The sequence below is a fragment of the Balaenoptera physalus genome (genome assembly GCF_965194825.1).
Source record: "Balaenoptera physalus genome assembly, chromosome: 2".
Taxonomy (NCBI): Eukaryota; Metazoa; Chordata; class Mammalia; order Artiodactyla; family Balaenopteridae; genus Balaenoptera; species Balaenoptera physalus.
The window spans coordinates 37,648,692-37,664,913 of NC_138883.1; the positions used below are offsets into that span (position 1 = coordinate 37,648,692).

The 16,222-nt window shown below is 38.8% G+C and overlaps 1 protein-coding gene across 17 annotated transcripts in view; it reads right to left on the minus strand.

Moving 5' to 3' along the window:
* Positions 1-16,222, minus strand: part of SYNE2 (spectrin repeat containing nuclear envelope protein 2) — a 319,482-nt gene that overhangs the window by 68,105 nt on the left and 235,155 nt on the right. For 15 of the 17 annotated variants that reach the window (XM_082442457.1, XM_082442453.1, XM_082442455.1 and 12 more), the window contains 13 exons: positions 15,971-16,092; positions 15,677-15,818; positions 14,054-14,185; positions 12,957-13,109; positions 12,623-12,832; positions 11,310-11,411; positions 10,395-10,514; positions 10,003-10,203; positions 8,473-8,646; positions 6,160-6,291; positions 3,280-3,476; positions 1,795-1,927; positions 197-379 (listed from right to left, as the gene is read on the minus strand). In XM_082442457.1, the coding sequence (XP_082298583.1) occupies positions 197-379; positions 1,795-1,927; positions 3,280-3,476; positions 6,160-6,291; positions 8,473-8,646; positions 10,003-10,203; positions 10,395-10,514; positions 11,310-11,411; positions 12,623-12,832; positions 12,957-13,109; positions 14,054-14,185; positions 15,677-15,818; positions 15,971-16,092 (2,001 nt within the window). The remainder of the gene's footprint in view (positions 1-196; positions 380-1,794; positions 1,928-3,279; positions 3,477-6,159; positions 6,292-8,472; positions 8,647-10,002; positions 10,204-10,394; positions 10,515-11,309; positions 11,412-12,622; positions 12,833-12,956; positions 13,110-14,053; positions 14,186-15,676; positions 15,819-15,970; positions 16,093-16,222) is intronic. The other 2 variants (XM_082442467.1, XM_082442464.1) reach the window with 1 other exon arrangement.

Here is a 16,222-nt window from a genome sequence, read left to right on the forward strand (position 1 = left end):
AAAGTAATTAAGCCTGATTTCTCTCTTAAGAAAGATCCCACTGGAGGAGAGTCCAGTAATTAAGACCTATATTCAGTGGTGCCAGAGAAAAGATAGGTGGTGTCAATGAAAATTACTGAGTCAGAGAAATGATTTTAAAAGAGTTGTGAGCTAACAAGTGAATGCTAATGCAAATGCTGGGTCTTTAAATACTTACCTGGTGAAGTTTTTCTTGGATGTCAGGAAGCTGAGTTATGAGCATTGTCCACTTTTGTTCAAACTGTGCTAAAGAAGCTCTCAGTGTCGCCGTGTCAGCTTCTTTCAGGTGAAGAAGTTGGTTCCCAGTACTTAGAACTGCAGTTTTCAAGGAGGACTTTTCATCAAGTTCCTTTGAAAACTCCTAAAAGGAAACAGTTTTAAAGTTTAGAAACTTTTAAAATTTAAATGTGGCATGGATGGGCTTCCCTGGTGGCGCAGTGGTTGAGAATCCACCTGCCAATGCAGGGGACATGGGTTCGAACCCTGGCCTGGGAAGATCCCACATGCCGCAGAGCAACTAAGCCCGTGCACCGCAACTACTGAGCCTGTGCTCTAGAGCCCATGAGCCACAACTACTGAGCCCACGTGCCACAACTACTGAAGCCCGCGCACCTAGAGCCCGTGCTCCGCAACAAGAGAAGTCACCACAATGAGAAGCCCGTGCACCGCAATGAAGAGTAGCCCCCGCTCGCCGCAACTAGAGAAAGCCCGTGCGCAGCAATGAAGACCCAACACAGCCAAATAAATAAACAAACAAACAAATAAATATAAATAAATAAATAAATATGGCATGGAGTAACTAAGAGTCAGAATAACTGGTTAGAGTCCAAAACTAAATAACTGAATTCAATTCAAATAGTAAATATTTATATGTGTATGTATGTATATGTGCATGTGTATATGCGCTCACATGTGAGCGCATATACACATGCACACACACACATTTTTCCTGCTAAGTTTCAGGCACTGTTCCAGGCATTTGATATACGGTGGGGAACAAAAGAGATGGAGTTCCTGTCCCTTGAGTGGCTTATAATCTAATGGATTAATATTTTTAAAAATAGACAAATCATCATTTCAACAATAAAAAGAAAATATGGAACACAGCACAAAGTTCATTTTTTTTAAAAGTTCATATTAAATGAACTAAATGCAACAAATTTTTAACTAAAATATCTGAAATCTTTCCTAGTACTTACAGGTTTTTCCAAATATATTTTAAAAATATTTACATTTTAATATCAAAGTGAGTAATCATAACTACAAAATATGAAAAATGGAGAAAAGACTAAGGGAAAAGACGAAAAGGCCTCAACGTATAATTTATATCACAAAATTAATACCTTCTTTTCTTCAAAAAAAACCCTTAAAACAATAGAACAATAACATTTTAGTAGAAACATCAATTCTGTATATAACAATTTAAAACCATGTATTTATTAGCTAACATTTATGAATTAATAATCCTGTGAGGTTTTAGGGGGCAGATAGGGGAGTTATTTTCTACACTTGTAAAACATGCCCCATGTCAGGGCAAGTTTTAAATATATATATTTTTTAGAGTGTCAATTTAAAATATACTTTATCATTATTATAAGCATATAAATCAATAGTATAAACAAATAGTTCTAAGTTTGAAGAATGCAGCTGCTATTAGCCCAAGTTTTACCCCTTATCTACAAATGATTATGGAAACTATCACACCAACTCTCCTAATTTTCCCCCGATATTCTTTTCTAACCAACAATTACCTGAGCATATTGTATTACAACTTACAAAAAAATTGTTTATGTTGCTTCTGATTGTGTCCAAGTCCTGAGACACATTGAGGGACTGCTCTTTCCAGTAGTTCAGAGTTTGCTGAGAAGATTCCAACCACTTGGTTAACTGATCTGAATCTCTGTTATAACTAATAGGAGCAAAGTGGGAGAGAAAGGAAATTAGAAACGATATGCATCCCCCATATATTTTCTTCTGTTTCACCATTTATTTTCTTGTGTTGACCAATCCTATTATTCAGAAAAATCATGATTTTTTAAAGAATTATACCCTGTTTAATCCCAGGTCCCAAATCTGATGCTCCTGTCATTTTCTACGACTCTATAATGACTAATCAAGAACAAAGAGGCATTTTAAAGTCTAAAATAGTCTTTTAAAAGTTTATTACAGCTATACAAAAGTAAACCCACAGGTAAGGACAGAAATTATTTTTATTCATCAAATGTCCTCTATAGATTTGTGTACAGTAAAAATATAACCAGCATTGGTATAAGTTGTATAATAGCAAATTGCTATTGGCTAGATGCCAATATATTTATCTGATGGAATGAAAATATCCAAGCAAAATGCTGTCCCTCTTGTAACTTCTAAACTTCTTTAGGTTAAGACAGCCTCCCTAAGAGGTGGGAAAGAGAATGAGGTTAAATGTTCTATGTATTCTACCTTCTTCAAGGGTTTCAAGAATGAAGTAAGAGAAAGACAAATACCATATGATATCACTTATATGTGGAATCTAAAATATGATAAAAATGAACTTATTTACAATACAGAAACAGACTCACAGACATAGAAAACAAACTTATGGCCACCAAAGGGGAAAGGGATGGGGAGGGATAAATTAGGAGTTTGGGATTAACAAATACATAGTACTATATATAAAATAGATAAACAACAAGGTCCTACTATAAAGCACACGGAACTATATTCAGTATCCTATAATAAACAACAATGGAAAAGAATATGAAAAAGAATATATGTGTTATATATATAACTGAATATATATTACTGAACATGTATTATGAATCACTTTGCTATATACACCAGAAACTCACACAACATTGTAAATCAAGTATACTTCAATACAAAATAAAAAAAATTTATTTTAAAAATTTGATCAGTTAAAGCAAAAAAATTCTTTGAAGAACTCCAAAGACTTTTTCAAACTATTCCATTAGCTAAAATTATTTTTAAGATTTAAAAAAATTTTGGAAGAGTGTAGGAGAGAGCAACATCATGGCATAAAGGTAACATGTGTATAATTCTATAACATAATTCCTAGTTTCCACAGGACTGATTACACATTATCCTGAGTCCTGCAAACTAGCATCAGAGACTCTAGTTCCCATTTAGCCTGGAAGAGGGACTCAACTGCTTTAGATTGTCAAAAACCATACAACAGGGGGACGGCATGTAAAATCTGGTTGACTGCAGAATCCCTCTGAGGTCTTTTTCTGATGCCAATCAATCCCTAAGAAACCACACCTGAGCAGATGCTTGAGAAGCGTTTGTAGTCTGTGTAGTTCATGATCAATTTTTTTGTTTAGGGACAACCACTGCTCTTCCAGTTTTGTAATCTGGCCCTCCAGTTCAGGACAGCTCACGGAGACCACCAGCTGTTTGCCTTCATTCACAGTCTGGTAAAGCCGGGCATGCTTCTCATCGATGTTTCTTTTTATTTGCTAATAAAAATAAAGTCATAGAATGAATTATTTAAAAATGAAATCAGCCAGTCAATTCACAAACACTTCATGAAAAACCTACAGTAGAGGCTACTGAAGAAACAGTAACACTTTCCAAACCCTCAAGACTCTTGCAGTCTGGCTGAACAAACATGATTAATGGATTATTAATTATCTTTCACAATGAGAGTGTCCAATGCATTTCTACTGCACAGATTATACATGCAATATAAAATGAAAATTCACAGATTTAGATCTGATTGGTTACTTCTTTCACCTAGAAACTAAAACGGTGATGGTCTACAGGGCACACTGAGCTTGCAAAGAGGTTTTGTGTGACCTAAAAGCTTATTCTGAAAATCAAGAACTTTTACATAGAAATCAAGATTTCCTGTGACTCGGGGAAAACAGGAAGCTCTAGCAAGCTCCTTTGGAAGAGGCTGTTCTCCTAGGTTCTCCTCCACCACTGTCCCCACCAGCCCTCCAGCTGTCCACCCGGTCAGTGACCCTTATTTCTGTTCTCCTGCCTGGGCACCTGGAAGCATTTTACATTGCGGCCTAGGTACGAAGGGGATCAATAAGAAAACATTTCTTTATCATCTTTTAGACCCAAACAGTAGGGGGAAAAGCTCATTTTGAGAGTCTTCTGGATATAAGGATTCAGGAGGGAGAAAAGAAGAGGATTTTAGAAGAATAAATGAAAACAACACATTGCTAATTCAACTTCATGAAAAAAAAAACCAAAATTCTTCAGAACTGCGAATGCAATGACCCCCTGAAGAGAACTCTGTCTAAAGGCAATTATCTTCTGCAGTTGGGTTCAGCTAATGACACATATCCTGACAGTTACTTAAATTTAATCTTAAAAAATAAATTATGATCAAAACAGAATATTTGCTATTTTCCAATTAAGTTAAGCTTTTTAAAAAAATTAATAAAAAAGTCTACCTCCAACGCCCTTTCCACCACTCTTAGCTGCAACTCCTTCTGCCTGCCCGACTCCACAGGCTAGAATAAAATGTCCAACATTAGTTTAAAAAAAAAAGGTTCTAATTTTCTAAGCCTTCAGTGTGAGACACTTCATCTTAAGAGCATCTCTGAGAAGTTTTTTATTTTTTTTTCAAAATATCTTTTGTTACAGTTACATGGAAATGCTATTGTTTCATGGGTTGCCCTCATATCTGAGAAGTTTTAATTTTCCCATTTTATACACGGGCGTCAGACTGCACTGGTCACTAGGTCAATGAGGTGTCAACCGGCATTGGAACACGGCTTGTTCAACACCAGAGGCCTGACCCTACAACGGACTGACCCTACATTCCCAGCCCACAGACGTCCCCTGATCAAGATACACACAAACCTCTCCATGACGCAGAAGACGATAACGACCTAAGGAACGCTATCAGTGAGATGGGCTTTACTAGGTATCTGTCTTCTTTCAGTCTGGCAAGTGTATTTAAAAGTCTTAGAACAATTATTTTGATTTTTAAAATATTTCAAACTTAACAGAATCACAGGTTATCGTTTAAGGTATACAGCTACTCTTGGGGAAATAATCAGGCTTCTATCAGGTTGGCTAATATGAACTGTTTCTTAATATAATAAGGTTTAAAGCCGATCTGTTTTCAGCTGCATTCTTTCAGCTGTTCAGATGGTACCTTCTGCACCCCTAGGCTAACAAAGAATTAAGGAGCAGCTTCTCGCCCCCATAAGATTCAGCTTTATCTCTGAGTCTGGCTCAATATGACAAGATGGCAAAGAGATCAATGGCAGCTTTCAAGACACCTAGAGAGCATAACTACAGCATTCCAGCCTCTGGAAAATGTTCCTTACAGGAGCTTAAGTGCCTCCAAGGAATGATGGGACCCTGCCAAGTATTCCATGCTTTCTTCTTCCATCCGGTCTGGTCCGGCAACAAACCTGCCTTTGAAGTCTTAAAGTTGATACTTGATAGCAACCTCTAGCTGCACAACTCAGATTCTGACCACATACATTCTAAAGTTAAAACTAAGTATTTTCAGTTTCTGCAGAAAATATTTAAAACTTGTTTTTATCTTGTTGGTCATGTTCTCAATACCACTTGAAAACCATTTTAAGGTTTTATCTTTTCTATGGCATTGAAATTTGACACACAGAGACTTTGATAATAACAATATCAAACGTTACACAAGAAAAAATTTCAAGTTTGAAGTCTCCTTATAATGCTGGTGGCAGGTAACAGATTATTGTTTGTCTCATAGGCCATGCCCAGTCAGGGCTTCACTGTTGTCATGAAACTAAAAATATGTTCAGAGGCCCGTGGTTTACAAAGTTCTTCCCACACTTTAGCTCATGTCCACACCCACTGACATCCACCTCCAGAGACCGGTAGCACCAGCTTGACTACCTACATGCTACAGAGAAAGACACTGAGGCTTAGAGACAGAAAGTTGACGAAGTGATAAGTGAGAGCCAGGACTCAAACCAAGGTCCCGACCCCACGTCAGACACGTGGTTATGTCAAGAAGCCCACAAGTAAATCTGCAGTTTCCCCAAATATGTCTCACTGTGAGTTGTGTGAGGAATGATATTTCATTTCAATTCAAATCATTCACCTTCAAAGTCAAGCAATTTAGTCAAAACACAATAAAAACACAAAGTGCTACAGACAATGACTTTGAAGGCTTAAGTGGAAGCAAAATACCTGGTAAAATGAAATCCTTTCCATTAATCTTTCCTCCGTCTCTTCCACCAAACTCACAGAGGGTAACGTAGATACAAGAATTTCCAGGTCCTTTTCAAGAGATGCATAGTTTTCATCAAATTCTTCCCATTTCTAAAGAATTAAGAACACATGATCAGCAGGGGGCTTTTTCTAGATTAGTTCCAGATAATGACAAAATTAATCCTAAAAACAAAAATGAACTCTGAGACCATACAAAATTAAAGCACAGATTCCAGGGGTTTCTGAGATATAACCCACCCTAGTAAGAGCTCAGTGTCTGGTGGGAAACAACTCCACTTGTACTGCTTTGTGGAGAAGGTTTTAAAAAATCCAGTTGGGGGCTTCCCTGGTGGCGCAGTGGTTGGGAGTCTGCCTGCCGATGCAGGGGACACGGGTTCGAGCCCTGGTCTGGGAGGATCCCACATGCCGCGGAGCAACTATGCCCGTGAGCCACAGTTGCTGAGCCTGCGCGTCTGGAGCCTGTGCTCCGCAACGGGAGAGGCCGCGATGAGGAGTGGCCCCCACTTGCCGTGGCTGGAGAGAGCCCCTCGCACAGAGGCGGGGACCCAGCACAGCCATAGATAAATTAATTAATTAATTAATTTTAAAAAACCCAAAAACCCACTTATTAAAAAAAAAAAATCCAGTTGGTATTAGGGTTTTATGCTTGTCTCGTCAAATCGAGGAGGGAATAATAGGATTAAGTTAAAGTGATACTCTCAGCATATACCTCTGTGGAGACCTCAGAGCCTTTCTCTTACTTGGAAAGGAAGGGGCTAACTTGTAAAGTCTTTTTCAACAGAAGCTGCTGTTAGGCTGCTCCCAACGCTCCCTGCTCCAATCCCCAGTCCGACGAACATTACCCAACAAACATGACCCAAACCGTTACCCTACCGTGCTGCTTGAAGAAGCTGTTTGAGAAGTTAAGGGCTTAACGCTTCATCAGGGGAGTAACTACTGCCTTAGCCTGAGTCTGCCTTGTCCTAGCTCTCTCTATTTCCATAGAAGCCCACCCCTAGGGTCTCAGCACTCTACAGAGCTGACTTAGGGACATGAAATCTTACTGCTGGAAAATTAACCACCTCAGTAATTCTCATAGCTAGTGAAACAGCGGGTGACGTGGCTGTTAGGGGCACTCACTGGGTTCATGGAGTCTTTTTTTTTTTTTTTAACTTATTTATTATTTATTTGGCTGTGCCACAGGGCATGTAGGATCTTAGTTCCCTGACCAGGGAGTAAACCTGTGCCCCCTGCAGTGGAAGCATGGAGTCTTAACCACTGGACTGCCAGGGAAGTCCCTCATGGAGTCTTTTTTTTAAATACGATGAACTATTACTATAAATATCAACTTGACACACTAACTAGAAAATTACTTTTATTAGCATAAAATAATACCATAGCTTATTATCACATTAAAAAGTTGAACACTGGAACTTTCTTGGTGGCGCAGTGGTTAGGAATCTGCCTGTCAGTGCAGGGGACACGGGTTTGATCCCTGGTCTGGGAAGATCCCACATGTCGCGTAGCAACTACGCCCATGTGCCACAACTACTGAGCCTGCGCTCTAGAGCCCACGAGCCACAACTACTGAGCCCACGTGCCACAACTACTGAAACCTGTGAGCCTAGAGCCCGTGCTCCACAACAAGAGAAGCCACTGCGATGAGAAGCCCACGCACCGCAATGAAGAGTAGCCCCCGCTCGCGGCAACTAGAGAAAGCCCGCGTGCAGCAACGAAGACTCAATGCAGCCAAAAAGAAAATAAATTAAAAAAAAAAAAAGTTAAATATTTCTTTGTTTTTTGTTTATTTCCTTTATGTACTAACATCCACCGTGTTTAAGAAGTTAAAGGGGAAATAAACCTTAAAATTGAGAAAGAGCTTTATGTAAGCTTAATTTGTTTCTTTGAATCGGGGCAGGACTGTCATGAATCCACTTCAGCAACAGAACATCTGGGCTTGTCCTCTTCGGGATGCACAGTTTCTGAACCACTGACTATTTCATCAAATGATCTCATTCAAGATCTCAAAGTGCTTTCCATTTTGTTTATTTGTACACAAACCTAGAAGGTAGAAAGATGCTGTGCCATCCCTAACCAACATATAAGAAATCTCAGCTAATATTTCATTCCGGAAGTAGCAGTCAGAGCTGGAACAGGATTCCACATTCCTCACTGCTGGTTCCCACTTAACTACTGCTTAATAATAACCAGATAATTGTTTTCGAACCTACAGGTGATGGTTGAAAATCCAGAATTCCCGGCTTAAGTACAAAATTTATGAAAGGCACATACCTGCAATAAACTTTGCAGCTTTATTCCACACTGGTGTGACTTTTCTTCTAGCAATTTAACTTCCTTTACTTGTTCTGCCCAAAATGTCTCTTTCTTTTGCAATAAAGAAGGAAGCATTTTGTTGGAGTATGTTTGGATCAACAGCATGTCAGCAACAAGCTTCTGGAAAAAAAGCTGTGAAATGAGGAAGATTTTAATATTTACTTATTTTTACATTGTGAAAAATCTTAAAATTCAAGTTACTTCAACATGTTATAGTGTCATTTACTTTTTAATCCAAAATCCCAGGACAGCCATGTAGAGTCAAACACATGAGAAAACAAAATAAAAATTGCCTATGTGTCCATAGTCTTTGAGTACGAATGGAATTTTAACAAATCACAAAGAAAAATTACCCTAGGTAATATTTTCCACAAAATAGTCCATATTAAAGGGCAAACATTATTAGTCAATTTAAATTTCCAGTGAGATCTTCTTATATCAGTTATTCCAAGTTTTAAGAAACTTTACAGAAAGTGGTAAAGCCACTAATGTGGCTAATTAGTTTCAAGATGATAAATTGGATGGATAGCTGTGTGAGCCCAAGAAACTCACATATTCAATAGCCAGGGGTTCCGAAACTCTGGTTCTAACTTCTACACAATAAAATAGTTAACTAAAGGGAATTCGCTGATGGGGTCTATTGGGATTCTGGTTGGTAAAAGCTCCCAGAATAGCACTTTAAGACCTTTGAAGAGGAAGGCTTTCCTTCACATGGCTCTCTATTTATAGTCGGCTGCCCCCTCTAGTTGTTTGGGGGGGACTTCTTATTAGGTGAATCCCTTCTCTTGTTCCTTAAAAAGGATATACAGAAGGGTTTATAAAAGCATCTAGCATAAGGTCTGACATATTGTATATATCAGTTAATATATTTTCTCCTCTTCCCCGCCATCCTTTATACAATATTTACCTCTGAATTTTTCTCAGACTAAGGTCTACTTAATCAAAAGCCTAGACTTCAGCTTACCGAAGGCAGGAACTCTTGTCTTATACATTTTTATTATCAGCACTTAATTACTGCATATCTCTTGTTGATGATCATGAGGTTTTGTTTAATGAAATGAATAGAAAACAAAAGGATTTATTGTAGCATTATGCTAGACATACATTTACGTAATTTAAATATTTCTTTTGATTTCAGTTCTCAGTAAAGCCTCTCCTAACCCCCGAATTCAATTCCCTCTATTAAATGTTCTTAAAAGTGTGTATGCCAAGTCTAATTTTAAATTTGTTTGAATGACTCCTTGACAAATATGTCTTCTCAATCAACTGAAAGCTCCATAAATATTAGGAACTATGTCTGTTTTCACTCACAATCATATTCTTACGAGTTTAGCAGGGTTCCTGGTACACAGTGAGCACTGTAATAGATGTTTGTTAAAAGAATGAAGGAATGATGTAACTTTCACCAAGGAAGAAAACGGATGCTCTTAGTTCACACTCAGAAAAACTTAAAGTCTATGAAAAGGTGATCTGACCCACGTGTCTTACCTTGTGATTTTGTATTTGAGCCTGTAAGGCAACTTTACTTTTGGTTTGTTGTAAGTGGTCATGAGCAAGATTTTCCTTTCCGATATTCACCAGTTCTACCATGCCTTGCAACAAAGCATCTTGCTGGCTCTCAGTGATGAAAGGGCTGCTGAGTTTTGTGTACCTGGCTCTCAGGATTCCCCACATTCTGTCAAGTACATCCTGAAAAGAAAGAGCAGCTGTGCACAGACTTTTCCATCCAACCATGAAAATAACCCAAATGAAGAACATATCTAAATTCCCTTGGTAGAAGAAAAAAGTCTTACTTTTTACAATCATAGTAATTCACGGAGAGGAAATTATAAGAGTAATACTCTTTATAATTCATAGTTATGTTTTCTGCTCAGACATACCTCTAATTTGTAAACCTCCTGGAGTAGAACAGAAGGTAAATGAAGCCTCTCCCCTTCGTCTCTTAGTTTTGCCACTCGGCTCTCAGAGTTCTGCAGCTCCACTGTATATGCATCTGCTTTCTAAAGTGAGAGACAATACAAAAAAGTAAAACCCTTTAATAAGGAGTCTACATATTCATTTAAAAAGAATTAAACAGTATAGAAAAGAATTAAGGGAAAAGTGAAAGTCCCACTTCTCTATCCTCTCCATTCTCCCCAAAGATCCACAGTTGACGGTTTGTTCCTAATGTGTTCAAAGCATGTACTGAGTAGAGGTATAGTGCACATCCTGAAACGCAACAGATTGCACACATCACTGTGTTCTGCAATTTGCATTCCTCACTTATCAGCTCCTCAGCATTTCTTCACATCAGTACAAACGTATCTGGAGCCTTTTAAACGGACATATAGTATGCCATTGTAAGGCTGCTCACTGCTTCAGCAGCAGTCTGCTCTTAATGGACTTTTGGGCTATTTAGAGTCTTTAATTCAAGCAGTGCAGCTAGGTCCATCCTTGAATATTCATAAACATATTTATCTTTATGCACTTGCCTTCTTCTTTAGGATAAGTGCAAGTCCGGTACCTAGAGAAGTGCCTGAACATAGTAGGTCCTCAATTAATACTTGCTGGATAAGTGGAGTGAAAGAGCTGCTGTATGGAAGAGCATTTAGGCTTAAAGTTTTGATATGTAGCCAAATGATCCCTAGATGCTGGACTAATTGGCACTCCTACAAAGAGGGTGAGGGTTTCATTTCTCAATACCCTTCCCAACACTAAACAAACTTATATTTCGGGAAGTGATTCAGAAACACAGCTTACACACAAGACTCTCTGGTTCAAGGTTAAGTCAGTTTGAATTATTTTGACTTGATTACCTGAAGCTGTTCATCAATACTCTGGCCACTAATTTCATTCAGAGATTGTTGTAAAGATGTTTTATTCTTAGTAAGTTGATCATATAATCGCTTTATTTCATTCTGTACAAAAAGATAAATGCAGGAAACAGTGAGAATCTCACTTAGGCCTTCAGTACCTTTTTAAAAATTCAGTTGTCCTTCAATTTCTGTGCTATAAGAAATTTCAAGCATATGCCAAAATAGGAGGAATCCCTGCATTACCAACATCCATCCAGCTTTAACAATTACTGACTTGGGGCTGGTCGTCTCTCTTCTGCACCCTCCCCTGAGCTTTCTTGACTGTACCTAACCTCCCTTCCCTCAGATTATTTGGAAGCAAATCCCAGATATCATATTATTTCACTAGTATATGTTTTAGTATGTAGTTCCTAAAAGATAAAGATTCCTCCCTTTAAAAATACTACAAATCAATAATAATTCCTTAGTATTATTAACTGTCTAGGCAGGGTTCACATTTCTCTAATTGCCTATACTTTTTCCTTTTGGCTTGTTGGAACCGGGATCTAAATGAGGTCCAATAGGTTGCAATGGATTAATAAGTGTCTTAAGTCCCTTGTAATCTGCAGGCTCCCTGCCCATCTCTCTCTTTTTTTGTTTTTTTGGATTTTTTGGTGTTGGGGTGGCGGGATGGTCGTGGAAAAAAGCACATATACACACATTCTATGCAGCTTGCCACTGCCTGGGCCTGGCTGACTGCATTCCCTTGGTGCCACTCAACATGTTCCTCCCTTGTGTCTATTTGACTTGGATTCTAGAGGCTTGACCAGGTTCAGGTTTGATTTTATGGGCAAGACTCCTTCCTAAGTGATGTTCTGTTTCATTTCTCTCTCATTAGATAGTTTTTAGTAGCTTCCTAACTAGTCCCCCTGCCTCAAGTCTCCGCTCTAATCCCCATTAGACAACTGCCAGACGGATCTGCCGGAAATGTACGTGGACTGTCATTCCTTTGCTCAAAAACTGTAATGGCTCCCCTTACCTAGAAATCCTGCCGGGTGACGCTCTTTAAGTGGCTGAATGTAATGCAGGAAAGAAACATTACTTTAGCTCAACCTAACAAATTCATACCCGAGAGCTTGGAAAGGACCTCGCTTTCAAATGGTCTCCCACCATGAGCAGCTGAACTAACTTAAAGACCTTCATAGAAAGAGTGTCATCGCTTTCCTTAGCAATGCCCACTCATGAATGCTGCCAGGCATAGGAATGAATGGAAATTAGAGGTCCATGCTATGACCTAAGACAGTGTCAAAGCAGCCAAGCGCCCAGACCCATACCTGATAACTGCGGTTATAGTCGAGGCCAGCTTTCAGGGACTTGCTCCTAGAGGCAGTTGTAGCCTGGATGTGCTCCAGGTAGACTTGGAGGTTATCAAAACAGTCAAGGAACAGGCTGGCGTTCTTGCCAGGCCAAGTCATGGCTTTTGAAATATCATTCTTCTTGTCACTCATAGCTAAGCAAAGTTTTTTCAACTCAAGAGCCAGAGTCTGCAAAGTGGAGAGGAAGAAAGACACTGTGAACAAGGTCTGACCTTGAGAGGTTTCAGCTCTAGGTAACTAGTGGGCTGCCTGTGGTAACGGCCAACACGTGGGCTGGATGGACGCTCCCTACCTCGTAGTGCACCTGCTGGGCACCGACATCCCCTCTCAAGAGCCAAGGGGTCTGCAGCATCTCCTCCACACTGCCCAGGCACTGACTGAGGGTCAGAAAGAGTTCAAGTAATTTCTTATCCAAATTTGCGTATGTTTCTTCTGACACGTTTTCCTAAATCAAGAGGAGAAAAGGAAAAATAAAAATCACTAAGATTCCTTGCCTTCCTAAGCCTATATTTTCCCTGGTTTCCATTATAGTTTACAATTTATGTTATGCTTTTTTAAAAATAATTAGTCATTTCAAATGCATTGTGAACTAGGTAGCAGAATAAATAAATAAAATTAAGATGTTAACTCTGAGAGAAACAAGTTTAAGAAACTCAGTGTTAGGTAGTGAGTTGACTACTGAATGGAATGAAAAGGTAAATCAAAAGATGAAGGACTTCTTTAGTGGGGCCATCCAGGTGGAAGCGTGGTCCCAGATAAATCACACTATCCCTCTTCCCACTGTTCTCCACCTCCCATAATTTAACATAGGAGAAAGTGGGTTAATGAAATCAAGTATGGCCTGGAGAAGGAAAAGAAGTCAAGAAACTTGAAGGGTTCATTAGAAAAAGGTACAACATCTTAAAGGTAGGCATGGTACGGCATGGTACAGCCTGGTGACTATAAGTAAGTTAGGAGCCTGCCAAAGCTACTGATTACCCCAATTTGGGCTGTTTCCTGCCCTGTTCTTTGATGGGTACCTAAGCTATCCCGCACACCGCCTCAGTGTTAAGCCTACTCAAGGTTGGAAACCTTGCAGCTACTCCCTCCCTCCCTTCTCACCCTTGCAATCCCAGAGCCCCACTGCAGACAGTACTAATCAATCAAGATCCTTGTTCCTGCCAATCCTGGACTCAGGTTTAGAAGCCTATGCACATGGTATTCTACGCAACCACTACCGAATTTACCAGAGTCAGTAAGAGAGATAAATCCTATTTGCAATTCTAGGACTCATTCCATTATGTGTCCTATTATTTGTTCAGTAAAGAAAATTACGACCAATTTACAATATCACATTTCCCCTCATTTTTGTTATTGCAATGAGGAAAATATATAACATGCAGCTGCTACCTGTGTCTGAAGATTATTTGCTTCTTGACGGAGGTCTTCAAGTTGGGTGGTATAAGTTTTCAGTTCTTCAGCTGTTGGGTATCTAAAGTTATATATACTCACACTGGGTAGAACACTCATATTTGTGGCAACCTATTTGAAAAAGGGAAACCCTATTACAAAGAGTTTGAGATCCTGTGAATGTTAACATAAAACATCAAAAATGCCTTAAAAAAAAAAAGCCTTAACATGCTATCTTCCGAGTTTACCTTCTTGGAAAGTGTTTTTTGTCTATCTTGTCATTTATAAGAAAAAAATAATTAAATTAAAATTTAAATATTTTGGACAGCTTTGAAAAGTCATGACAGGCTTTACACAGACACTTGAGGGTCCATTTAGGTAACAAAACGAGGGGAAACAAAGTATAATTTGAAAAATAGAATAAAACCACTAATCTTTCAATTTGTAGGGATGCTATCTATCTGTGTTCCAAGGTTAGCTGTTCCTTTTCCCATTTATTGGTAGACTCCTGGCATACAGCCAACTCTTAGAATAGAATACCGTCACCTCCAGGGACAGATTTGCATCTTGATTTGTTATTGAAAAGCTAAATCAGTACTGAAAATGAGCTGTGACTTCAGAAGGGAGAATGATTCAAAGTTAATTTCTTTCCCAAATTGGAAAACTAACATATATAAAGGAACAGGATGGGATGGTAGATGACTCTGCTGGGGTGGAAGGGTGGAGAACAAGGGATGTTATTCTATTGCTGGAAAAAGAATGATATATTACATGTTATAGCGTATATGACAGGAGAAACCAAGACTAAAGTCCTACCAATGAATTTGATTCAACTTTAATTGGTCAAATAAGGTTCTTGGTAGAGTAGAAGAGAACGGAAAAGTTCCCACCAGATTGGGGAATTGGGAAACCATTGAAAACCTTTGCCCTGGCAGTTTGAGTGCAAAGTTAAAGGCCGAAACTTGATTGCTGGGAGCAACGGTGCTATTCTGCTCATGGGCTCCCTGTTTAGAGAAACATCCATCAGTAGCTGGCACAGTATGAATAAACCCTTGTAATGGCAATAATCAGGTGTGATAAGGTGTGCTGGTGAGAATACCTATAGACAGGTACCATTGGCATAGGGGCCAGCACACTACAGATGCCAAATAATCTTTTGATGAATGAATGACACTCATATAGCAACGTATCATTTTCAAAGTATTTTTTTACATATATTATTCATTCCTTTATTCATTCAACATATAGTAACCAAGATTTTTTTGATGTTCCAGTTACTACTGTGCCAGGCACTCAAATGTGAATCAGGCAGACATGGTCTTTCTTCTCATGCCATCTAATGGGGAATACAGACAAATACGCAGGTGTATAGTATAGCAAGAGCTATGATCAGGGAAGCCCAGCGTGCTATAGAAGCACAAAAGGGAAGCACTTAATGCAGATTTCCAGGAAGATGAAAAGAGGACAGCTAAGTAAGAAAATCCACCTGGCATCTTTGCCTTCTGAATATAAATAAACTGCGTTTTGAAAATAATGCAGAACATACATGTGTGTTTAATGAATGCTCGTTGGATTTTCAAAGGTAAACACACTTATTTACACTGTGTGCACATACACACTGACCTGGGGCTGCACAAGCTGAGGTAGAGGGAGCCGAATTTTTGATGAAAGTTCATGATGTAAATATTGCCATTTATCTCCACTTTGGCCCTGGGTTGACAAGATCAAGTCTGGAGCATCATTTTCAGGGCTAGATGCCTTACTGCTTTTAAGGGAAAACAAAAGGTGAAAAGAATAATCAACATAGAAAAATTTTATTACATTCAGACAATGTTTTATAAGTGACATTAAAAGAAACACTGTTAACTCTCCCAACCACAATACTACCGAATGTCCAATTCTTTAAAAATATTTTACCTCACAGATGATGTCTGAGTTGTATCTTTATCATGTTGGCGATACTGAGGCCATATTTTGTTAGCATTAAATTCTATGAATTTGATTAAATCTTTCTGTTCCATCGGTTTTAACTCCAAAACCTATAATTGAATAAGATTCAAATAGTCCAATCAATCAAGGTTTTCAATTAGTACCCAAGGGTTTCTTCTGTTGAGATCAGCTGATTTGGAATCACTTCCTAAATCATTATTTACTATTTCTCTTTCTTGC